The sequence below is a fragment of the Toxorhynchites rutilus genome, chromosome 3 (assembly GCF_029784135.1).
Source record: "Toxorhynchites rutilus septentrionalis strain SRP chromosome 3, ASM2978413v1, whole genome shotgun sequence".
NCBI lineage: Eukaryota > Metazoa > Arthropoda > Insecta > Diptera > Culicidae > Toxorhynchites > Toxorhynchites rutilus.
This window is the reverse complement of record NC_073746.1, coordinates 172259048-172286328: the sequence shown is the minus strand read 5'-3', so window position 1 is coordinate 172286328 and position 27281 is coordinate 172259048. Positions and strand designations below refer to the sequence as shown.

Sequence of the window (27281 nt, the reverse complement as noted above, 5' to 3'; positions counted from 1 at the left end):
ACCATCTAGAAAATGGGATGCCACAAGGCTCCGTTTTATCAGTGACACTGTTCCTCATTGCGATGCAACCCATATTTCGAGTTATACCCAATGGGGTGAATATACTTCTATATGCCGACGATATTCTCCTAGTGGCACGGGGGCGTAAAACGGAATCACTTCATCCTCTACTGCAAAGAGCCGTAAAGGCCATTGACAAATGGTCAAGAAGTGTTGGTTTCACCATATCTATCACAAAATCACAGACTTTCCATTGTAGCCCTAATGTTCGACGGGACTCGGCACAAAATATTACTATTGATGGTGTTACTTTGCCCCAAGTAAACCTCTTAAAAATTCTTGGCATAACGCTGGACCGGACTTTGAACTTTAAAGCTCACTGCAAATTGGCGAAGAAAGCATGCGCACCCAGAATTCGAATTCTAAAAATGATTGGTGCCAAACTTCCACGCGGCAAACGAACTACTTTGTTGCAGGTTGGATCAGCTATCGTGACCTCCAAGTTGGTTTACGGAATTGGATTAACAAGCAGAGGAGGACGAACAACCCTTCAAACACTCGCACCGGAATACAATCAAATGATTCGATACGCTTCTGGTGCTTTCATTACCAGCCCGATAAACTCGATCATGGCCGAAGCGGGCACCCTTCCGTTTGAATTATTAGCTGTACAGACTATCGCGCAAATCGCCATTCGATTATTAGCGAAATGCCAAGATAATGTCAATCTTCCATTGGTTCAACGAGCGTCAGATCGTTTTCTGGAACTGACCAATATACCACTACCAAGAGTAGAACAACTTTTGAGACGAAGCGATCGTGAGTGGCACTTACCTAAACCATCGATCGTTTGGGATATGAAGAAAGCCGTAAGAGCTGGAGATCCTCCTGAAAAAGTCCGCCCAGTTATGAATCATCTTATGTCCAGCCGTTTTCAACATTCAACCATAATCTACACAGATGGGTCCAAACACGAGTACACAACAGGAGCCGCAATGTACAGCCATTCCACAACGAATGCGTACAGTCTCCCCGAATATTGCAGCGTTTTTTCAGCAGAAGCATACGCTATAAGAATGGCTCTGTCAACCCCCAATATCGATGATTTGGTGATTGTCACAGACTCTGCCAGTTGTCTCCAGGCTTTAGAAAGCGGTAAATCGAGACACCCGTGGATTCAGGAAGCAGAAATAATGACACAGAACAGACGCGTGAGATTTTGTTGGACCCCTGGTCATGCTGGTATTAATGGTAATATCGAGGCGGATAAGTTGGCAAACGAAGCAAGACAACTTCCTCCCTTGAACATACCGATACCAGCGGAAGATGCACTAAGAGCAGTGAAAGAAAGAATACGATTAATTTGGGACAATCAGTGGATTGCGTCCAGGGACGCTAAACTCAGGGAAATTAAAAACGACACGCGAAAATGGACGGAACGTAACAATGCAGCTGAGCAGCGAGTACTGACGAGATTAAGAATTGGTCACACGCGTTTAACCCATACATTCCTACTTAAGAGAGAAACACCACCTAACTGCGAATGCTGTGACACAACATTAGATGTGAAACACATATTACTCCATTGTAGAAAATACGACAACGAGAGACAGCAACACGACGTTAGTACAACTAGTTTAAGAAATGCACTAATGAACGATAATAGTAATGAAACGAAACTAATGAATTTTTTGAGACAAACAGGACTGTACAAACAATTGTAAATAGCAAATAACTTTGTATTTTTTTTATTCAAGGATACGAATGCACCAGCTGCCTCAGTGTAAAGTATCCCAAATAAACAACAACAACAACAACAACATAACATTGCAACCAAATACATTTGGTTTTGTGATTTTTCAATCAAGTGCAATTAGCAGGAAAGCTTCTGAAGATTATTCTTCCCCATCAGAAGGATATGTTCGTTTCCAATATTGGATGCGCGCGCAACGGAAAATGTTTCGCATCGTGAAAAACATAATTCTCAATCGATTATTGCTCAGTCGCTGAAAGTTTCAAACTTCGCCTCTAGTTTGCCTTCCAAATTGCCATCGTAAACCACACCTTCTTTCTATTCAATCACGGACAAAAAGCATACTTAAGCGATATTCTGGTGGTGAAACGCATTCATTTTTCGTGAGGACATCGACAAGACAACATCGTTACTGAACGAGTTGAATGAGCTGGACGAGCTGGATGGTGAGGGATCAAGGGATTCATTACCTGGCCTGACCTAACCTGAAACGCATTCAGTTTGTTTGGGACTGAGACGTAGCGCAGAAAAGCCGATCCATCAGAAAGAGAAGGGAAGACGACCGAGAGAATACGAACATCGAAAATTGGTTCCGCTTGAGACATCGGAGCAACCGCCACAAACACACACACACACACACACACATATATATACACACATATATATAGAAAATTACATTCAAGCGAAAAAGTTTATTTTAACGTTTTCTATCCATATAATATTGCGACCAAATACAATTGGTTTTGTGATTTTTCAATCAAGTGCAATTAACAGGTGGTTATCGAGTTAGCATTAACCACTGGTGGTGGACTTCAGGAAGAATCCGGAAATATATCGCTGCTGCAAAATGATCTGCCAGTTCCCCTTGGCATTGAAAATAACTTGCAAGCGAAAGAGTTTATTTTAATGTTTTCTAACCATATAACACTGCAACCAATTACATTTGGTTCTGTGATTTTTCAATCAAGTGCAATTAGCAGGAAAGCTTCTGAAGATTATTCCTCCCCATCAGTAGGATATTTTCAAATCCAATATTGGATGCATAAAACCTTGTACCTCCAACGTAACGCTCTCATTTTCGTCCCCCAAATATTCATTTATTCATTCATTCAGAATGGATTTAGATTCAACTTCAAACAAATGATCACTAAATCAACGATAGTCCTACGTCACCATTGCGGTTACACAATCGATATAACCCACTTCCTTTTTTATTTTTTGAATGCCAATATAGTGATTATTATTATAGATGAAACGGATATCCGGCCTATCGGGTCAATATTTGCTATCCGACCGGATACCGGCCAAACCACTATCCGTTTCATCACTAATTATTATGCTTTTTGCAACTGGACGGGTGGATGCTTTCTCTAAAACTGTTGGTATATTTCTCTGAGAATCTAGTGGACCGATCTGGCTGAAATTGAATTTAAATCTGGCATGTAAGAATTTAAAAATTAATTATCTAAATTGTTACGTAGCGGTTTTTAAAAATTCGAAAAATTGGCAAAATGGTGGTCATTAGAATAAAAAAAATCACAGTTATTTCAATAAAAGTCACAATTGTAAAAAAACCTAGAAAAATGAAAAATTGGGATATCAAAAAGACGGGTGCGTAATGTCGAGGACAGAACCAACGCCTTTCTCAATAAAAACAATCGATAGTTTACTGCGTTGGCAAATAGGGGAAAAGGGGGGAATTTGGACCACCTAAGCAACTCGCCTAATATTTCCAAACTAATACGGTCTAAATAAAAAATGTCACATTGTATACTGAGCTACACTTGTTTTCTCTCAAAAAATAATGTTTAATCATTATATAAAGCTTCAATCTACCAAATATATCATAAAATAAAAGAGATGATTTGTGGACATTGAAATTTGATGCGAGGTGTTTTGGACCATCTGTGGGGTGATTTGGTCCAGTGTGTGTTTCATAAAAAAAACATACTTATGTTTATGTAAAGTATTTTGGGATAATGTTACAATCAGTAACAATGTTTTGGGATCGATACCAGGTGTCTTGGTCAGATTCCAGGCCAGAAAAGTTGGATTGACACCATCTCGAATTCTGCATGAATCTTTTCATTGTTGTTCGAGCATTTTCAAACACTTTTGATGCTTGGTCAAAGAAAATCCGTTCTCGATGGCCTGCGTTGCTCTTTCAAGCTCCTCCTTCTCCCAACGTTGTCTGTCCATCCTCGTTTTGTAATTCAGCGGCATCTGGAATGAATTAGACCAAAGAAAAGTCTCAAACCTGTAGGACCAAATCACCCACAGAGACGTGTCCATGTCACCCCACACAACACGCAAAAATTAAAATGCAATTAATTGTATTTATTGTTATTAAACTTACAGTTTCGCTACATCAAATTGTTCCTCTTATGTAAGCAAACAGAACTTTACTGCACAATACACGAAAAGTTTGTTTAATTAGCGGGAAGAACCTTAAAACCACTATCGGATAACTCACATTTTTTGACGATCAAAGTGCTTGCTGTGTTTATGCTACCGTTTCCCTCTACTTGTGAAGTTTTACCAAAGTTTTTTTACTTTAGGTACATACGGTTCAACAATAGAAGGAAATGACATTTTAAAAGTTCCAAGTAGAGCCGTAATTTTTGAGATAAAGGGGTGGTCCAAATCACCCCGTGTTACCCTACCTCCCCAAATCAACACGGATGCAGCACTTGGAACTGTGGAATGTTTCTGTCACTATCTGAATTCCTCGAAACGCAAGCCCACGATATTTTCTTTTGGACATTGTGAGACTGTCGCACGACAAATGACTTTTCGTCCGAAGAAAACAAAGTCTTGTCCATCACATCGGGATAGGAGAGTTGCCCTTTCAAACCTTTTTTCTTCTTCAAAACTGCTGCAACTTCATGAACTTTCCGTTTCTTAAAAGCTTGACATCCCATGTTTAACCCTTTGAGTGCGGAGCAAATTTTGTGAGCATATGCCAAAAATGCGGATGAGTTTGGGTATATTTTAATCTAACATCCAATGATCGTAGATAACTGATTAGGCTACAAAAGTTTAGTTTGCTGGACAAAGCGTGTGAAATCCTCTTTCGCAAATGTTCCCAAAAGACGAAATCCTACGTTAAAAGATGCCAATTCGAAAATGCTAACATAAAACAAGACGAGCGCGCTCCCCGCATTATTGGCATACAACAAGAGGAGCGCATTCGCGCTCCCCCGTGTTCAAACGGTTAAGCACATCGTGAATTGTCGCTTTCGAAACATTGAGATCTGCGGCCATTTCACGAACAGAGCGTTGTGATTTTCGTCTAATTCTCTCCCTGATGATCTTATCATTCGCTCTATCCTTTCTCAATGTCTTCTACCAGATCTTTTCCGGTCATCCAACGTGGAAGTCAACACACGCGTTGTAATGTCATGGCAGTGCATTGTGTTTTGGCCGGGCAATATCGAAGGCTGTGTCGGATTCGCTCATGATAGTGTCTTCTGTTGATTGTGTCGTAGGAATCGCAATCGTTCGCTCTCTATTTCCGCGTACATGTCGACCAAATATTTGTCGACAGAGCTCACGACATCGTAGAATGGCGTTGTTCTGACCATCATATTATAAACATAAAAATCCATCGAGCGTACTCTCTGGTTTGTTATGTCTTCTTTAACCACATGTTCATAAATGTTAATTCAAAATTAGAAATGATGTTCATAATGAACGAACGACCTATGGCGGGATCTCGTTCTTTAATGTTTATGCAATACCCGTCTTGTCCCATCAGAACCATTGGGGAATTTTTCGTCAAAGGAACACTTGCACTGTAGTCACACATATTCCAGAACTTGTCACTCAGAATACATTCAAGGCGTATTGCTTGGCATAGAAATTAAATCAAATAAAACATTCAACTGAAAGCAATGATCCACCTTTCACATGTGAAACTGAAGGTGAAATATAGCCCGTTCAAATGATAATTAATAGGGTAGTTTCAAGCATCAAGTGAAGGCGTCTGCTTTATAATTTGAAGGAAACGACAGAAGGAGGAAAACGAAATTGAATAATCGATATTTCAGCATGCGTACTAAATAAACACAATCGTAATTGAAATTAGCTGAAGAGAAAGGAAGAAGTATAATGACTGATTCGGTCAAATTCGGATGTTCCGGATTTTTCTTTTCTCATAAATACCATTCACCATTTATTTGTCAATTAAGTGCCGGAACTGGTACAGTAATCATTCGGTAATTGAACCAGAAAAGAGGCCCAGTTATCGACATTCGCTTTTGAACTGGACCGGCATGCAAAACGTCGAATAAAATCGAACTTCAATGAAATGTTTGATTCGCGTTGACCGTGAAATTGGATAAACGAAAGGTTCCCACTTGAAGTTTTGCATTGAGTGCGACAAAAGGTATGATTTATAATATAATGGTTGCGTGTCTGCTACTAAGCGAACGATCATGAGGTAATAACTGAGGGCCCCTCAACTGACCATCTTTGTGTGTTATTCCAGCTACTATGCCCACGCAACAATCATCATGTGACGGTAATCCCAGCCTCCTACCGCTCACATTTTCGGTCTGCTGTATCGGTAATTAACACTATTAATAGCACAACAATGGAAGCCTCATATCAACAGTCCCGCTGTGAACAGTCCAACTGTGGACATTCGAACAATAGGAATATTCTTACGCCGAAAAAAGGCGACATGTGTTGTTTATCGATAGAATAGGAATACTCTTACGCCTAAAATGGTAACAGTGTAATATATAAAAGTTATCCTAAGATGAAAATGTACACGAATGAATTCGGCTCTGTTACAGCTGAATTGCTAAATGAGCCTAACAGAACAAACTGATGAGATAAAAAAAATGTTGCTCACAGCAAATCTTCAAATTGAAAATGTCGTCAATTGCTTACGAAATTTCTAAAAAAAGACCAGTTACCGTTCGCCCAGTTGAAAAGCAGTCCAGTTAAACCAGGTTCAGTTATCGAATGATTACTGTAGTTAAAATGACAGTACAAACAAGTTGTGTTTAATATTAGGTGTACCGGTAAGTTTCTTCGGTTTTACAACAGATGGCGTAACTTGATTATTATTCCAGTGAATCAAATTTCCAGGCGTTCGTTGGAAAACTACTGTCATTGCGAAAAAAGCTGCGGAAAGTCATCGCATTTTGAAGGAAGTTCATGGTGACCATGCTCTAACTGAGCGAACGCGTCAGACGTGGTTTTCACGGTTTAAAAGTGGTAATCTTGACTTGGAAAACGAAGAACGTTCCGGACCGCCAAAAAAGTTTGAAGATGAAGAATTGAAGGCTATACTCGATCAAGATCCGTCACAAACGTAACAAGAACTTTCAGATACACTTGGAGTAGCTCAGGAAACCATATCCGATCGTTGAAAAGAAATGGGAATGATCCGAAAGATAGGACATTGGGTGTCGTATGAATTGAAGCCTCGTGACGACGAACGCTGTTTTTTACGTGCGAACAACTGATCCAAATATAAAAGTATAAAGCATAAAAGAAAGGGTTTTTTTTTGCATCGAATCGTTACTGGCGATGAAAAGTGGGTTAATTGCGACAATCTTAAACGTCGGGCAACGTATGGATATCCCGGCCGTGCATCAACATCGACGACCGCGCGGAATATTCACGGCCAGAAGGTTATGCTATCTATTTGGTGGGACCAGCTGGGTGTGATGTACTATGAGCTGCTCAAACCGAATGAAACCATTACGGGGAACCTCTATCGATGCCAATTGATGCGTTTGAGCCGTGCACTTAAGAAAAAGCGGCCACAGTATGAGCAAAGACACGATAAAGTTATTTTGCAGCACGACAATGCTCGGCCGCATGTCGCAAAACAGTCAAAACATACTTGGGAACGCTGAAATGGGGGGTCCTATCCGACCCACCGTATTCTCCAGACATTGCTCCGTCGGATTACTATCTTTTTCGATCGATGCAACATGGCCTGGTTGACCAGCACTTCTCCAATTTTGATGAACAAACCAGCCGATTATTTCCGCAAAGGGATCCGTGAATTGCCAGAAAGATGGGAAAAAATAGTGACTAGCGATGAGCAATACTTTGAATATTAAATTTGTAACCATTTTTGCAGAATAAAGCATTAATTTAAAAAACCGAGAAACTTACCGGTACCTCTATTACTTGATGATTTCATCATTCCAAATAGTTTCCTCCAGATCCAATGCTTTTTTTACATCAATTTAATAGCGATTCAAATGCCTTTTTAGACTAAACTTAAGCATAATAGCGTTCTACGCCTGGAATCGTTAGAACAGCTCTAGTCTCACCTTGTCATTGATTTTTGGGTAAAGGGAAAAGTCGCATCGATTACACCAGGTAAAATCATCAGGTTTGCACCAAACGGATTATTTAGGACACAGGCTCGATTTTAAGTCGAAAATTGACGCGCGATCAGTGGTTTGTTATCGTGTGGAAACGTCTTACATTCTGGCTCGTGATATTCGGTTCGAACTTGGGGAGTTCTGGTCATTAAATGTTGAACACTACGAAATGATATTCTACAGTAACCAAGTTTTTTTTTCCAATTCATTTATTTGTAAGGCTCAATCGCATAAGCTTTGCGGAGCCGCTAATTCAAGTTTTGTTTATACAAAGTTTCAACTAATTGCTATGTTTAGTAGGATTCGACCGAATATTCGCGGTTTACTCGAGGTTAAAAGGGCAACAATTTCTGTGGGACAGGACAGGTTAAGGATTAGGATAAGGAGTACCGTTGTCTCAACAGAGGGTTTCCACACGCACTGTAGCATTGTGCATAATGACCAGGGATATCATCTGGTGTTCGACTAACTGTCGAGGGTGGGCGACGGTGAGATGAGGGTACAAGACAAACAAACTAATAACGAAAAAGAAAAACACAACAGCATTAAATTTTTATACTAGACCGTTTCACAAACATATAGATCAGCTGCATACAGCAGATGTCGCGAGTTCCCAACACGTCTCTAACAGGAACATAGGGTTGTCTTCCTTGGGCCTCAAGGGCATTCAAAAGGTACTCTCTGGCTGCGTAATTATCCGTACATTGCCAAACTGCGTGATCGATGTCATCGTAACCGTTTCCACACCGACAGACATTGCTTTGAACAAGATTTATTCGGGGGTCTTCGTAGCCACTTGGTTACGCGTTCGCTTACTAAGCGATCGGTCGTGAGTTCAAACTCAGGGCCCTCAATTGACCATCTTTGTGTTGTTATAGAATAACTACGCCCACACAAACATCATCAGCGATGGAGATCGATCCACGGTCGAAATTAGATCGATTCATCCATGCAACTGCTCTGCTCTGCAAGAAACATCGGGCTGCTGTTCTATAAATAACCCAACAATGATCAATATCAACTGTCTCCGCTGTCCGGTCTGCTGAACAATGGAAGAACAGAAAGAATACCCTTACGCCGAAATGGCTACTACTGTGTAATTTACCATAATGTAATGGAACAGAAAACTTAACGCCTAAATGGCTACTACTAACTACTGTGTAATTTACAGTTTATAGAAACATAAACATATGTACATGTACACGATTAAAACCCGGCTCTGTTACAGCTAAAATGCTAATGAGCCTAATAAATAAATAAATGGGATAAAAAAAAACAAGATTTATTCTGTGGAGATGCACATCTAGCGAGTAGTGGTTGGACATAAGTCTACTCATTACACGAATGAAGTCACGACTTACGTCCAAACCTTTGAACCACGCTCTCGAAGAAACATTTGGTATAATTGAATATAACCACCGCCCAAGACTTCCAGTGTCCCAATCGGTTTGCCAACTCAAGAGAGAACTCTGATGTAGTAATTGGAAAAATTCATCGTATGAAATCTGTCTATCAAACAATTCGCCTTCCTGGGCACCCACCTTTGCGACAGTGTCCGCTTTCTAATTGCCAGGAATTGAGCAATGAGACGAGACCCATACAAAGGTTATCTTATAAGATCTTTCGATCAGTGCACTCATCTGCTGCCTCATTTTTATGAGGAAATAAGATGGGTGCCTACTAGTTTTCATCGACTGGAGAGCCTCAAGCGAACTGAGACTATCCGAGAAAATGAAGTAATGGTCTGCAGGCTTGTTGGAGATCATCCCCAATGCGAAGGCGATTGCTGCCAGCTCAGCAACATAAACGGAACAAGGTTCCTGCGGTTTGCGGAAGGCGCTCGAATTTTCATTGAAAACACCGAAGCAGTAACCAAGTTAAACAAACTTCTTCTAGATAAATATTTTATATAGATTGAGTTCCGAGACTTCACTGACATACAGTGTATGTTAAAAAAACTTACCTCTCTCTGCTCAGAGATATAAACTTTTTTTTTTCAATAACTATTCGCTATTTCTCTTCTTCCATTCAACGGCATTTATTTCATTAACAGTGATTAGTAAAAGTATTTCGCTATACTAATAATATTGTTTTTTTAGTTCACATTTTTATACAGTTTTCACATTAAATTAAATTTATTGTTAACAATGGCGTTTTAGAAAATTCGATTCAAAAAGATTCGCTTGTTATATTTTCTATCTACTATAACATAAATATCGTATAAAACTTCAAGGAGGCCAAGCCACCTTGTGAATCAAAATGCTATTTCAAATTATGTCTAGTTTGTTAAAAACATTTAAAATTATCGACCACTAATTACAAAAATTGTAGTATAGTTCTAATAACGGTAATTACAATATAAATATCTCTTCTATTACATCTGTTAAGCTCTTGGTCTTGTTTGGATGCCCTAACTCACGCGCTTCTCCAATAGTGCATTGAAATAGTCAACTCACATAAAACTGTTTCCCTCGTTAAGTGATTCTGAAAGTTTTTAAGAATAATTGTAACTGGTCATAAAAATAAAAACAACTGAACACAATCAAATATACAAAGCACCATCGAAGTAATAAAGTGATGAAGCTGCTACAAAGAAGTAAGAAAGACATAGATTTGCTGAAGCCAAGAACAAAGAATACAATGTTTTCAAATATTTAATTTAGTCTAATAGTGACGTGTTATTGATATAGTTCAATCGACATGTACTCCTTCATGATGTATGTCAGTCAAACCGATGAGGTGTGTATATTGACTCGAGGCATATTCTCAAATCTTTTTCAAATTGGGTGTGTGGCAATGAGACTGATATCCGAGTGAATTGCGATTAATGATCTTTGGTAAGTGAAGCAAAATCGATGAAATCAAAATGAACCTGGCAGAAAAAAAAATCTCCAGCACTGGAAGCTGTTGGGCTAATGGAATGAGCACATGAAGATGAGTTATCGGCGTAAACAAAGATGACGCAACAAAGCTGCGATGTCAAGCATCGGACGCGTGCCCCAATAAGCGCCATGCTGGAGGCTTCAAGACAATGGAAGAACGTTTGATTTATTTTTGTTCGTTTCAATCCAAACATGGATTCAATTATGCTCCACATTATATGCACTAGATAGAGGAAGAGTCTCTTCACATTATGTATTTACTGTTCATATGATTTCGAATCAATATACATCACTACATCATAAGGGATAGAAACACCGGTTAAACCTTCTGCTACGGAATTTATTTACTACAACATAAATGTGTGTTTCGGTGCCGAAGATTTTTTATAACCAATGGACGAGACATTGATAATTTTTACTGCTACTGCTATTACGAATAAGATCACATTCCAGGAGCACGATGATTAGACAGTTCAAGCATATCAATTTAAAAAAAAAACCACTCAAACATACAACGTGTCAAATCTTGTCAACTATAATCTAACAAAAAGCGATTAGCAAGCGAATATGAAATAGGAAGCTGTTAGGAGTTAATCTACAAATAAGTGTAGCTATATTTGCGTTCGCGATAAGAACCGGGATAGCTGGAAACATATGGCTCTAGAACAAGCGAAGACACGGCAACGTGTGAGAGTAGAGGAGATTTTAGGTCCATACCTGAACTAGCCAGTGTGGCTCGACGATCCTCTCGAATGTGGTGATTGAGTTTTCCATTCTTTTCATCCGCTTGGTTTTCTGCAAAAATGTTAACGTTTATGACATGCTCAGAAAAAAAGGTTCTAAATCTTTTTCATATTACCACAGTCCCACGCAGGCTGTGCTAGCGGTTGATGCGAAGGATCTTTCAATACTGATTTTGTAGTATCCGGCGCATCCTTGACACATCTCATGAGAAACATCGTAGTTGCGCCGAAGAGCGGGGGAATACCGGCAAGTACGAATGGCAGTTTGTATGATCCCGTATGATCGTAGAGCATTCCTGCGATTGGTGGCCCTACAGTCAACGGAATCGAACATAAGCCCAACAAAAATCCAATAGCTTGTGTAGCTCCTCGTGGACCACATATGTCGTACGCAATTGGCCCAAGCAATGAAATGAAACATCCGTCAAATAGACCCATCGCTAACGAGATAACCAACAACAGTGGGAATGATCCAGTGGCAGGAAGGCACATTGTCATAGTTCCGATCAGTACGAATGCCATCTGTTGGAGTAGTACTCTGTTTATTCCGGGGAAATCCGCTATGAAGCCGAAAATAAGCCGCCCCAATCCGGAAGCAATTCCAATACACATCACCGGTAGATTCTCTTCGTCCCCTGGGAAGGAATCCTTCACAAATTTCCCCATATGGACGTACGGAACGAAGTATCCGAATAACGCAATCGGAATGGATAGAGCCCAGATGATGTACCTTTTGCTTTTCCAATTGTCAAAATTGATGAACGATCGCATCATCGTGTTGAACTGTGACCGACCGGGTTTAATTTTAGGTGGGGGTGGTGGCGGATGAAGCGGTTTGTACAGTAGCGCACAAAATATCACAAAACTACATATCACAGATAAAACACGGAATGAGTAAGCCAATCCAGTTTGCTGCACGAGGTTGTCCAGCAGCATTGGCATTATCGCGGTAAAAACACTCGATCCTGCCGTCACCACCCCGTTCACCATGCCCAGGTATCGCTTGAAGTAATGTCCCAGTATTGCCAGTGAGGGTGTATACGCCAGCGCAGCACCCAGTCCGTACATGATTCCATAGGTGAAGTACAGTGCGGTAACGTTGGTCGTGAAGAAGGAAGACAGGAACATGCCGCTACATATGAGGACACCTCCGCAAAGTGTGGTTCGTCGGAGTCCTATCTTGTCGGTGAGAATCCCGGACACTGGCGAAAGCAGGAACGTGGTTCCGATTGTGAGTGATCCCACGAGGGCTAATAGGGAAAAGAGAAAAACGTATAAATGTTACATATAGTCACATCTAGAGTTATGGACACACACATGCCCGACCCACGAGTATCAATCGATCGTAGACTCGGCTCCACCAACAAAACCATTCATCAGCAGTATTCCACACAGCAACTCTACACCTGACGGCAAGAAGCCAACCTCATGGGACATGGAAAAACGTGTGCATTCTTGGCGACACCCGTTGGACTTCAAATCATCAAGGATCAGCAATAATCGATGGCGCGATTGTGACCCAGTTGCCATGGGCAAGACATGTGCTGACATCAGGAGTACGGCCAACAAAACCAGTTTGACAGGGAAGAGCCAGCGCAGTTGTTAGGAAACAGTTTTGAAATTAAGTTCGGAACGCGACAAAACGTCGCACATGTAAAATTAATTAGTGGAATTAAAGATAAATTCGATCGAAATTCTACAAGTTGGAAGTGAACCAAAAACATTGCATCGAATTCATTGCGTGTTCAAGATTTCCGCCTCCATATTCGCCAGACATGGGCCCGTGTAACTTTTTTCTATAATCAAAAATAAGGATAACCTTGGCCGTCATTTTACAAACATAGATGACGTTAAAAGTGAATCGATGAAATAGCTAAAGGCTATTCCAAAGATCGATTGTGAAGAGTTCCGAAAAGTCTCGTTATTTTATAAACGCCCCTCGTACAGAGTGCATTCACAAAATTTCAAGGATGTTTTCAGAACAAAAAATCTATTGAAAATTCCGGCACGACGAACTAACAATTTTAGAAATATGATCCTCGAGCATTAATACTTTGTTATGATTCGGATGATTCAAAACATCACAGTGCTCAAAGTCAGAGCTGTACGTTGGCTTGCGTTGAACATGATCTAAAACTCCGCTGACAGTGAATTACATGTGCGTACACCCAAACTAGCGTTGGCTGAAAACATTTCATCTTTGGCAGAAATAATGCCATTTCGTGTGCTGGAGGGTCAAATGCGCAAATAATGAGCTGTTTTAATAGCATAAAAAAGTTTTGTATGTTTGGGAGCAGACATTTCTTTTTTTTTCTTGCTTCACTTCATTTGAGATTGTGCCAAAAAAAAGTCCATATATATATATAGTCCAATGGAAGAACAGAAGGAATACTCTTACGCCTAAATGGCTACTGTGTAATGTAATGTACCATATGCAATGGTATAGAAGGAATACTATTACGCCGAAAAATGGCAACTGTGTAATGTGCTTATTGTAGATATGATAAACATGTGACATGTACACGATTAAATTTCGGCTCTGTTACAACTAAAATGCTAATGAGCCTAAAATAAACAAATGGGATAAAAAAATCTTTTTTTTATCCAAAATATATATTTTTATTAAGGCTCATATGGCGTCAACCTGACGGGGCCGGGAGTTCAATATTTCGACAATGTTTGCCTTATAACTATGTTAGTAATATGTAACCGATTACTCGCGGTTGGCTCGAGGTTAGTATTACAAGTGTTTTCGTAATTGTGATGTTGCTGTCTCCAATGCTCTGTACCTGTGCCTGACACGGGATACTTCCTATTGGGATGCAGCTGACCATTAATCAGCAACGCCCCCCTAGTCTGTACCCCATATCTAGCGTGGTGCGTCTTCTCGACTCGAGGAATCCAGGATAGAATGGTCACTAGCCGGCGCAAACATCAGCTCGTGTAGAGTTGTCATGAGCGGTACAACCTTTGGCTCTTGTTGAATGATCAGTGGACTGCACAACCTTTGGCCTGCGTATCTGTAAAGAGTGTGTGTATGTATTGCCGCGACTAAGTAAAAGTTTATAGATCGGATAGGAGGGATATGAAACAGGGACACAACGAAGGAAACATCATTAAACGTTGACATCGGCGTTTCTGAGGAACAGTTATAGATGAAGCAGAAGATCAGGATTACGGCTACCTAAGATATCCCGGACGGGGATATCCGATTGTCTGCCTTGTGCTCTAGAGAGCTGAGAGCGAGCAGCATGGAATCGGATACACGACCAGACAATATGCTCGATGTCGTGGTAGCCATCGCCACAATCACAAAGATTGTTTGCTGCGAGCCCAATGCGATAGAGATGCGCGTTTAAGTTGTAGTGATTGGACATAAGCCGAGATATCACGCGAATGAAATCACGACCTACATTCAATCCCTTAAACCAAGCTTTCGTCGATACCTTAGGGATAATCGTGTGTAACCAGCGACCGAACTCATCATGCGCTGTCAACTAACGAGTGTGTCCTGATGAGGAATGTGAAAAAATCGTTATAAGCAATTTGCCTTTCAAAAAGTGTGCCTTCTGAAGCGCCCACCTTAGCTAGCGAGTCCGCTTTCTCATTCCCCGGAATCGAGCAATGAGAGGGAACCCATGTTAAGGTAATCTTGAATAATTTTTCGACCAATAATAACGCTCGCTCTTTCTGTTTCAAATACGCAATGTGTATTCCCCAGGTACATTTAGAGTCAAAATATACTCCAAGGTATTTGATAAACATCGAGTGCCTGATCGCTTTGCCGGATAGGAGAAGCTGGAATTGGGCGGGTTCGTGCTTCCTAGAAAAAACGACCATTTCGGTTTTCTCCGTAGAGAATTCGATACCCAGCTTGAGAGCCCACGTGAACAGGTTGTTCAGGGTATCTTGCAAGGATTTTTGCAGAACGGCGGGATTAGTACCCGTGATAGAAATAACTCCATCGTCTGCAAGTTGTTTCAGCGTGCAGTTTCTAGTTAGACAATCATCCATATCATTGACGTAAAAACTATACAAGAGGGGGCTTAGGCAGGAGCCTTGTGGTAGGCCCATAAAACTGTATCGAGAAGATTTCAAGCTGCCATGATTGAAAAACATGTGCTTTTCTGACAGTAAATTGTACAGGAAATTATTCAGAATTGGAGAAAGTCCACGATTATGAAGGTTCTCTGAGAGAATTTCCATGGAAGCTGAATCAAATGCCCCTTTGATATCGAGAAAAACGGAAGCCATTTGTTCTTTACGAGCAAATGCGAAGATTTCAGAAGATAGCAGCGCGAGACAATCGTTCGTCCCTTTACCTCGGCGGAAACCAAACTGCGTATTTGACAGCAAATTGTTCGTTTCAACCCACTTGTCCAAACGAAGTAGAATCATTTTCTCTAACAATTTACGAATACAGGATAACATTGCAATCGGCCTATACGAATTGTGATCGCAAGCCGGCTTGTTGGGTTTTCGTATGGCTATCACTCTCACTTGTCTCCAGTCATGCGGGACAATATTCAGCTCTAGAAACTTGTTGAACAAGTTCAGCAAACGCTGTTTCGCCAAGCCGGGAAGATTCTTCAACAAGTTGAATTTAATCTTGTCCGACCCCGGAGCTGAATTGTTACATGAGAGGAGGCCAATTGAGGATTCTACCATCGAAAAATTCTAATAATCGCCTTGGAGCGGAATGTCGCGTACGACGTTTTGTGCAGGAACGAAATCGGGACAAACCTTTCTTGCAAATTTGAAAATCTAACGGTCAGAGTATTCCTCACTTTCATTTGTATGGTTCCAGCCACGCATTCTCCTAGCCGTATTCCAAAGAGTGCTCATAGCTGTCTCCCTTGACAAACCATTGACGAACTTCAGCCAATATCCACGATTTTTTGCTTTAATCAGACCTTTTAGTTTGGCTTCTAGAGCTTGGTACTTTCGAAACCATTCCACTAGTCCAGTTTTCCGGAATTTTTTGAAAGCGGATGATTTTTCAAGGTAGACCTTTGAACACACCTTGTCCCACCAAAGTGATGGAGGACGACGTCGGAAAGTGGTAGCAGGAACACGTTTCTTTTGAGCTTGAAGTGCGCTTTCGTAAATCAAACTCGATATAAAATTATACTCTTCGAGTGGAGGAAGTTCATGCATTGAAACAAGTGCTTCAGATATTATTTCTGCAAATTTTCTCCAGTCAATATTTTTCGTGAGGTCATACGCAATATCGACTGACTCACGAGAACATGATTCATTGGTGATCGATAAAATTATTGGCAAGTGGTCACTACCGTGGGGATCTTGGATTACCTTCCACATGCAATCCAGGGATAACGAAGAAGAGCAAAGTGATATGTCTAGCATGCTTGCCCGTGCAGGAGGGTTGGCTATTCTAGTTGCTTCCCCAGTATTCAAAACTGTCAATTTGAAGTTGTCGCACAGATCATAAATCAAAGTGGCACGGTTGTCATCGTAGAGTGAACCCCATGCTGTTCCATGGGAGTTGAGGTCACCTAAGCTTAGCCGCGGCTCCGGCAGTGCCTCGATGATATCAAAAACTAATGGCGGCCAACCATAGTTCTTGGAGGAATATATATCGAGGCAATGCAGAGGTCTTTGCCTTTGATTTGTGTCTGGCAAGCGACAACTTCAATGCCTGTCATCGATGGGAGAGTGACTCTATAGAAGGAGTGACATTTTTTGATCCCCAATATTACGCCACCAAACGAGTCATTTCGATCGAGGCGAATAATGTTGAAATCGTGGAAATTCAGTTCGTCGGCTGAAGAAAGCCATGTTTCACAGAGGGAAAATACATCACAGTTAGAACTATGAATTAAAAATTTAAATTGATCTAGTTTAGGGATGCAATTCCACTGTATTACAGTGCTCAAATCCTTGACCTTTTGCACTGAATCAGGCATCGAGGGAAATGAACGCTGCTTACGAAAATTGAAAATAGTACATTTTTCATCATTAGAAAAAAAGTTTAAAAATCGATAATTTTTTTAGTGAGGAGGGAAAGTGGTCACCTGTGGGAGCCGAAGTGGTCACTCGCACATATTACGCTAGAAGGGATAGATTTATGCGTGTTTCACTGCCCAAATTTGTTTAAATCATTGTTGAAATAGTAGGTACATGTATGAATTGAGCTCGGCCTATTCACCTAGAGTCGTAATTGAAATTTTCTCATACGTACAAAAACGTAGTAGCGATTATCCCTAAGGTTAGCCTCAATCCGTGGTTCAAAAGTCTGGAATTGAGTCTGGACTTTATTCGCACCTTCTCCCGACTCATGTCCAATCACTGTTCTTTAGATGCACTACTCTTTCGTTTCAATCTTGCCAGCAGCAATCTCTGTGTTTGTGGCCAAGCACGTTGTTTTGTCGTGCGAGGTGTATCTGGTCGCCAGATCGAATTTAGAAAACTCCCTTCGGGCCCGAGGAAGACAGCCCAATGTGCCGGTGAGAGATGTGTTGGCTCGGTTAGACCTTGATTACATGTCTCATATATATATTTTTTCCTTAAAGCTATCGATCTTCGTGTGTGATTGTCCCTATATCCTTATACCCTTCTTCCCTTCCTTTGCGGGTAATTCGTCCCCTTGCTATAAATAGTAGAATAAGTTGAAATGTAAATACACTATAGATATGTGAATAGATTTCAGAATTGAGTGTTCATCAACATTGTTACAGTATCCTTATACCCCATCCTTCTCCTAAAAATATGTCACCCTTCTAAACTCGAGTACACCGCGAGTAATCGGTTTCCACCTTACTAACCATAGATGTAAGAAAATTGTTTATATATATAGTTTTAAAATTATATTTAAGAATTCGGCTCCTTTAAACTTAAGTTACTGAGCCTGCAAAAATAAACGAATTAATAAAAAAAAAAAACGTAGTAGGAAACACATAACGTTTTTCATAATGAGGCTTGGTTTTGGTTGGGGTGGCATGTTTTTCCTGGGTCAAAACCACAAAACGGACCCCTTTAGGAGCAGAAGGTGATTAGGTAGGTAGTCCTAACAATGGCAGCAGGAATAGGAATAATTTCAACAATCGTGGAAATAACAACAACAACAACAATAATAGGAATAATCACAACATCCGTAGCAACTACAACAACAACGACAACAACAATAGCAACCGTAATAACAACAGTAACAACAACAGTAACAACAATCGTAACAATAACACCAACACCAACAACAACAACAACAACAATAACAACAATAACAGTATCAACAACAACAACAACAACAGGAGCAATCACACTAACCGTAACAATAACAACAACAACCACAGAAACAACAATCGAAACAACCCCATCAATAGCAGGAATAACATCAATAACAGAGGTATACTTGGAAACATGGCTAGCGGTCAACACAGAAACATCCAACTTCCAACGGACAGAGAGCTTCTGGCGGCAGCGAAGTATCAATTCTCTGGGCTACCGGCTAGCTATCGACCAATACAATTTGAAAGAGGGAAAATTCTCAACCCCTACATGGCAACCAACGTACCACATTGCGTTCAAGCGCATTCGTCCTGCTGCATGACTTCGGGAGACTCTACAGCTGCACCGTGCATATATTCATGCAGGCATTCGTGTTTTCCCCGGAATTGACGAACCCATTGGAGGATGACAACTCGCCACTTCCTGGCGTAAGGCAAGACATGACATCTTCTCAGGAGGAGATGTTTCCATTAACGAAATCAGACGTCCCAGAAGAAAATCAATTGTCAGCTTCACGCCAAGGAGAAGTAGTAAGTTTTAACAATATGTATGCCTCGTCATACCAAGTAGTAGATAATGAACCATCTTCCTCGCCTCAACAACTAAATGTAGTTGAAATTTTGATATACTGTCAAAATTTCAACCGTATGAAAAGTCCACTTAAAATGAAAGAAATCCAAATTAATGTTCTGAATTCTTCTTTCTCGATAATTATGGCCACAGAGACAAGTTGGGATGATAGTGTTAGAAGCGAGGAAGTATTCGGAAATCGTTTTAATGTCTTCAGAGATGACCGTAATCTTCACAAATCCCATAAAAAATCGGGAGGCGGCGTCCTTATTGCTATTAATTCATTAATAAATTCAGAACATATTCCAACAACAGAATTCGACGAGTTTGAGCAAGTGTGGGTCAAAGCACTTATTGCGGGAGAGATACATATATTTGCATCTGTTTACTTCCCCCTGATCGTGCTCAACTTAGTTGTTATGAGAAATTCTTTGAAGTTGCTGAAAATATTTTATCTTCCATTGCACCAGAATCAAAAATCCATATATACGGAGATTTCAATCAACGAAATGCGGACTTTATCACTGATTCTGAAAATGAATTTATCTTGCTTCCAGTTGTTGGTGATAATAAGACTCTGCAATTTATTTTTGATAAAATAGCCGGTCTTGGGTTGAATCAAATAAACAATGTTCAGAATCGACAGAAATTCTTCTTGGATTTCTTGTTGACAAATATGACCGAAGATTTTTGTGTGACCGAATCATTAACTCCACTTTGGAAAAATGAAGCTTTCCACACAGCTATCGAATATTCTATATTTATAGATAACACTCAAAAACCATTTGATTATGAATTTGAGGAAGTCTCTGATTACACTAAAGCAAATTACCAATCAATTAGGTGTAAGCTTAACTATATCAACTGGCAGGATTTATTTAGAAGTGTGGAAAACATTGAAGTAGCAGTGACGACTTTTTACTCGATGATCAATGAAATTATAGAGCAGGAGATACCAAGAAGACGAAAAAGGAGAAATATGAACACAAAATATCCGATTTGGTTTAATCAAAGCATAAAGAATCTAAAAAATAAAAAACAGAAGGCACATAAATTTTATAAGAAATACAAATCTGACGCTAATCTCCAAAAATATCTGAACATTTGCGAACAGCTCAACTCAACTGTTAAAAGCGCTTTTGAAGATTACAGCTTAAAAACAGAGTCGGACATAAAATCTAACCCGAAAAGTTTCTTTAATTACATAAAAACAAAATTAAAAAGCAATGGTTTTCCATCACGCATGCACCTTGACGATACCGTGGGGAATGACCCAGAAAAAATTTGCAACCTCTTTGCAACATTTTTTCAAGAAGTTTATATTGTAACAGCTGAGGAGGACCGAGATCGTGACTTCTTTGCATTTCTTCCAGAATTTCCATGTGATGTTGGAGTTAGAAAATTAACTTACATTGAAAATTTTGACGCATTAAATAAGCTCGATGTATCGAAAGGGCCAGGTCCTGACGGAATTCCACCGGTTTTTAAAAAAAAAATTTGGCATCTGAATTAACTCATCCACTTTTATGGCTTTTCAATAAGTCATTGGAATCAGAAAGGTTCCCAAAAATATGGAAAAACTCTTTTCTTGTACCTATATTCAAATCCGGTAATAGATCCGATGTAAGAAATTATCGTGGAGTAGCAATTATTTCTTGCATTCCAAAACTCTTTGAAGCCATAATAAACCAAAAACTTCTTCAACAACTAAAGACACGAATTACGAATAAGCAACACGGTTTTTTCAAAGGACGATCAACAACAACAAATTTGCTGGAATTTGTCACATTCACTTTGAATGCAATGGATAATGGTAATCAAGTTGAAGCTCTATACACTGACTTTAGTTAGGCTTTCGATCGTGTTGATATACCCTTACTCCTTCTTAAACTTCAAAAAATAGGGATAGAAGTCAAGCTATTGAAATGGCTAGAATCATATTTGACTGACCGCACCCAAATGGTAAGATTTAATGGGGAAATTTCAAAACCAATATTTGTTACATCCGGAGTTCCTCAAGGCTCTCATTTGGGGCCACTTTTGTTCATTTTATTTGTTAATGACGTTTGCGTTTTTCTTAACAGTGTTAAGGCACTTGTCTACGCAGATGATATGAAACTGTATATGGAAATAAAGAATGAAGAAGACTCTCAAACATTCAAAAATGAAGTTGACATAGTTTATAATTGGTGCACTAAGAGTTTATTACAGCTCAATGTTAGGAAATGCACTTTGATTACTTTTACAAGAAGAAGAACACCATTGAACAATGGTGTTATACTGGGTAATCAACCCATCAGTAGATGTCAACGAGTAAGAGATTTAGGTGTGATCTTAGATTCGAAACTAACCTTCGTGGATCATTATAATACAATCATCCATAGAGCAAATAATATGTTGAGCTTCATTAAACGCTTTAGTTACCATTTCCACGATCCGTACACAATAAAAACATTGTATATAACATACGTCAGATCAATTCTCGAATACTGTAGTATTGTATGGTACCCCTACATAACTTCACACGAAGACAGAATTGAATCTGTACAAAAACAATTTCTATTATTTGCACTTCGTAAACTAGGCTGGTCTTCATATCATCTACCTCCATATGAAGCACGCTGTATGCTAATCAATATTAAAAGCCTAAAAGAACGTCGGAACTCTGCCATGATTCCATTTATTATTGATATCATATCACAACGAGTGGACTCAGAAGAAATATTAGGAAACCTGAATTTTTACGCACCGATTAGGAACCTGAGAAACCCTAACATTTTTTACATAGATTATCGAAGAACGAATTATGCCAAATATAGTCCTATTAATCGTATGATGAGCCTCTGTAACGAACACAGTGAAACAATTGATGTAACCATGTCAAGATCAATGCTCAAATGCTATCTGAATAGCATAAGATATCGTTAAATTTCACTGTAATATTTGGGCAGCATATTTAGTCTACGCTGGTTTGACGAAATAAATAAAAAAAAATTGATTCTGTAACTTGTTAAACTCGTCTTTTAAATTAAACGAATAAATTATCCAGCCAGCTCTCTTTAGATTTTTAGTTTTAAGTAAGTAGTTTTAAGTAGTATTAAGAATGTATCGGTCTACAATTTAGATTGACGACAATAAAAATAAATAAAAAAATAAAATAAAATAAAGTATATCAGCTTTTAAAAACAGAACATTGTCAGTAGTAATCCTCCACTGACCTTGCCCCCCAAACAACGAAATGCGAAATATGCGAAATAATCGCTGAAGTTGAACAAAATATCTGTTCACCTCTCCTAGAATATGCGAACAATCGTCCAAACTGTTGATTTGTCGAAAATATCAGATCAAATAAACTAAATTTCATTACATAACTAAATTTCATTAGAAATTTCTCAAATTCGAAACGCACAGAACTACGGCCGAATGTCTACCGAGAGGGCGATTTTCGTTTTTATTTATATTTCGACATGCGACAGCTCCACTGAAATACAGGGTGACTCATAAATCATAGAATTCTTCAAACATAAGATGACTCTCAATACGGTGTCAGAAGTCAATAGTTATACTATCAAACAAGCAGGTGACCACTTTGCCCCCACTACCCCTACCAATTAACGCATCTCGAATATCGCGTTAATCTTACGGATCATAATTTTGTCGTGGCTGCTAAACATAAGCTTATTCCATGTGTTATCGCAGGGTGCAGAATAAAGCTATAACACCTTGGTCATGTTGAAACAGTTGGATACAGTGGTCCAATGTACGTTGCAGTTCGTTCTGGATGACATTATTCTTGGAAACCATTTTCTCAAGGGCTCGATTGGAAAAGGGTGTGCAAGCTGCCTGAATTCGGTCCGGATTGCGATGCAAATCTCCACTTCTAAAGCCTCGAAACTATCCGCGACACGTTCTTTCAGTCGTAGTGATCTCATCATATGTATCAACAATTATTCGAGGCGCTTCAGTCGCAAATTTGTTTGAATTAAACACGAAAAGCAAAACTTTGTTGATTCCAATGGATATGATTAAGAAGCCCTGTTCATGGTACGCAAAGTACAAATACAATAATCTTCACCATGCGATAGAGATCAAATTGTTCATTCTCATATTGAAAACAAGATTTAACTTCTAATATTCAAAGTAAGTGTATATTGCTTGCATAAATCCATAAATACTTTTCGATTGAGTTGTTTGTTAAGGGATTCTCTCTTGTGTATAATACAATCTCAATGGTGCACGTATTGGATTCAGGATTATTGCACCAGACTTTGATACCCACCTGCATCGAGATAACCTGGGAGACGACGGCTTCGGTATCATCCTACAGGTGTGCTATTATTGTGATATCTGAAGCTGAATATGCACATGATAAATTGTAACTGTTTGCATGTCATTAGAACAATACATTCTATTTGCATTGATGGGATGCAAAGAACAGGTTGAAAATGTATTTTTCAAGCCTCCATGGAGTGACGCAGCAACAGTCTTGTTTTTCTCCATAACTTCAAGGTGAATGCAAAATAACAAGATATTAAATTGCACAACAATAATGTAATGTCAACAAGAACCGAAAATCTTCTGCTGTCGGGGGGAAGTTATTTATTTCAGTTTTCTCCAAACTTGTTTAATCTCAAGCTGATAAGAAAGGAAAATATGTCACTACTTAAATCTAGCAATTTTTCACTTTGTTCTGACTTTATTATTGAATAGAAAAAAGCAGTATTTACAAAATCGTCACCATGTTGATAATTTCGCCTCGATCCGTGTGATTCCAATAATAGTCAACCGTAAAATTATTGCGAGTGCGGCAGCTGCCGAATTGTATTCTTATCATCGCCAGTCATTTTCTCCGATAGCATTCGTAACCCTTGAGATGATCCCTCTTACATAACACCCTGAGGTCAACAAACGAATTATTCTAAATCTTTCCCTGTCGTTTTATGAGGCGTGGAGTACGGCATGATTGATTGGACCACTAATTGGATGAAACATAATAACTGCGAGCTCAGTGCGAGGGATTCCCACATAATTCGTGCTGTTTCCGTTCATTGGAGCTGCTGTCGCCAAGTGGTTCCACGAACCGGTCTAAATGGTGAAACCTTTCGCAATGACGTATCGAAGTGACGTCGAAATACCACAATCATTCCGACTGAGCATATGTGAATGGCGCGAAATCCAATATAGGTGGAAGTGTTCGTTCTATGCCACTGTTTAGGTTGTTCTTTTTGCAGCTCTTCGCTACAAATTATTCATGCTTAGTTTTCTATGCTCGTTGCATATGCAATTCGAGAGAAAATAAAGTGTGAAGCCTTACGGGTAAAATATCGAATCATAGTTAATGAAATCAACCACGAGTAACTTATACCATGCACATTGCTACTGGGAGTATTCTGCTGTAATTGATTGGTGTACGATTGATAATAATAACGCTTTGTGCGAAATGATCATCATACGAATGGGTCAATTAGATTAACTAAAATGTATCACACTGTTTTGACGCAATTTGAGTTAAGTTCTATGAGTAAAAATAAGTAGGGAATCGAGCACCAAAATAAATGTAATTGTATTAGGCTGTCAAAAAAGTCCTGCGGTATTTCCGCGAGGTGTCGTTGTAAGCGCGTAGTTCTAGTTGTATTCATTGTATCGAGTCATACTATAGCTTGTTGGAAAGGTATTTAATATAGTCCTATAATATAGTCCTTGACAGTGTTTTGTTTGGTTAAGTCGTTCGTGAGTTATAGTGTCGCAAATATGGAGCAAATTAAAGAGAAAATTCGACATATTTTACAATACTACTATGACAAAGGCAAAAATGCATCTCAAGCTGCCAATAAAATTTGTGCAGTTTATGGACCCGATACAGTTTCCATTTCCACCGCACAACGATGGTTTCAACGTTTTCGTTCTGGTGTAGAGGTCGTCGAAGATGCGCCACGCTCCGGAAGGCCTGTCGTCGAAAATTGCTACAAAATCGCTGAATTAGCCGAGAAAGACCGGCATAGTAGCAGCCGTAGCATCGGCCAAGAGCTGGGGATAAGTCATCAAACCGTTACTAACCATTTGAAGAAGCTTGGATTCACAAAGAAGCTCGATGTATGGGTGCCACACACGTTGACGCAAAAAAACATCTTTGACCGTATCGACGCATGTGAATCGCTGCTGAATCGCAACAAAATCGACCCGTTTCTGAAGCGGATGGTGACTGGCGATGAAAAGTGGGTCACTTACGACAACGTGAAGCGCAAACGGTCGTGGTCGAAGCCCGCTGAAGCGGCTCAGACGGTGGCCAAGCCCTTATTAACGGCCAGGAAGGTTCTGCTGTGTGTTTGGTGGGATTGTCAACGAATAATCTATTATGAGCTGCTTTCCTATGGCCAAACGCTCAATTCGGACCTGTACTGCCAACAACTGGACCGCTTGAAGGTAGCACTCATGAAGAAGAGGCCATCTTTGATAAACAGAGGCCGCATTGTCTTCCATCAGGACAACGCCAGGTCACACACTTCTTTGGTGACGCGCCAGAAGCTCCGGGAGCTCGGATGGGAGGTTCTTTTGCATCCACCGTATAGTCCGGACCTTGCAACAAGTGACTACCACCTGTTTTTGTCCATGGCGAACGAGCTAGGTAGTCAGCCACAAAAGCCACAAAAGCCACAAAAGAGGCATGTGAAAATTGGCTATCCGAGTTTTTTGCCAATAAGGAAGCGAGCTTCTATAACAGGGGTATTATGAAGTTGGCATCTCGTTGGGAACAAGTCATCGAACAAAACGGCGCATATTTGACTTAAAACAGATGATTGTAACTAATTTTATGAACAAATGAAAATTCAAAAAAAAAATACCGCAGGACTTTTTTGACAGCCTAATATTAATCGATCAATAGGAATAGTAGTATAAATTGAAAATAAATAAAAATGGAAGGCCAAATGTGTTGGTAGGAGCATTATTTTGTAGTATTTGTCTCTTCCCGTAGATCAATATAGCGGTATGAAAAATCAAAAAATCTTGGGAAAACTCTGAAGGCAGGTCGGAAGATTTGGAAAATTGAATTCCCATATGTTATACAATTACATCGTGATAAGCGTTATGACTTCATTCGATGTTTGCGCTAACGAAATTGATCTTTGTTCGAAAATGGAAATGGATTTTCAGATAAAATAACGCACTTGTACATTTTCTATCTATATCAGCGGTAAATCTTCAATCTTTTTATTAAAGGGGCCACAAACTTCAGTTAGTCATGGTGTCGCAGGCCACAAAAGAAAGATGAAGAAAGCAGGATGGTGTCCAATATACGACCGCATTGTTAACGTAGGACTACGAAATTATAACAAACATGAGGTTGGCAGCGAAAATGGTCATGTCAAATTTCAAAAACCCATTGGCCCAAAAAAACGTGTGCAAAGTTTCAGCTCAATCGGACATGATTTTGGCGTGCCTCAAAGCGTCCAACGTTTTGATTTTTTGATCCTGGTGTGTAGTGATGCCGTCGACAGCAACCACTGCTGAACAAATTTTAACCTTCAGTTTTCCACCGAAGAACGCAGCTCTCATCGCTGAAAAAAAAATTTTCACACCCGGCTTCAAGTACACTGCCCTTTGACGCCACTTTAACTCTGGAAACAATGCTCGAATTCACGAAAATAAATTGATCGATCGGAAAAAGTTACCAATAAATAATTATCGATTTATCAATCTAGCCAACGGCAGTGACGCTTTCTGAATTGCCTTTCTC

The 27281-nt window shown here is 39.7% G+C and overlaps 1 protein-coding gene across 2 annotated transcripts in view; it reads right to left on the bottom strand.

Annotated features, from left to right (window-relative positions):
• Positions 1–10119: 10119 nt before the first annotated feature.
• The window catches only part of LOC129775625 (monocarboxylate transporter 10), a 37230-nt gene continuing 20068 nt past the window's right edge, over positions 10120–27281 (bottom strand). For both annotated transcript variants that reach the window (XM_055780584.1, XM_055780585.1), the window contains exons 3-5: positions 11848–12981; positions 11706–11783; positions 10120–10590 (exon numbers count right to left, since the gene is read on the bottom strand). In XM_055780584.1, the coding sequence (XP_055636559.1) occupies positions 10559–10590; positions 11706–11783; positions 11848–12981 (1244 nt within the window). In that variant the 3' untranslated portion in view covers positions 10120–10558. The remainder of the gene's footprint in view (positions 10591–11705; positions 11784–11847; positions 12982–27281) is intronic.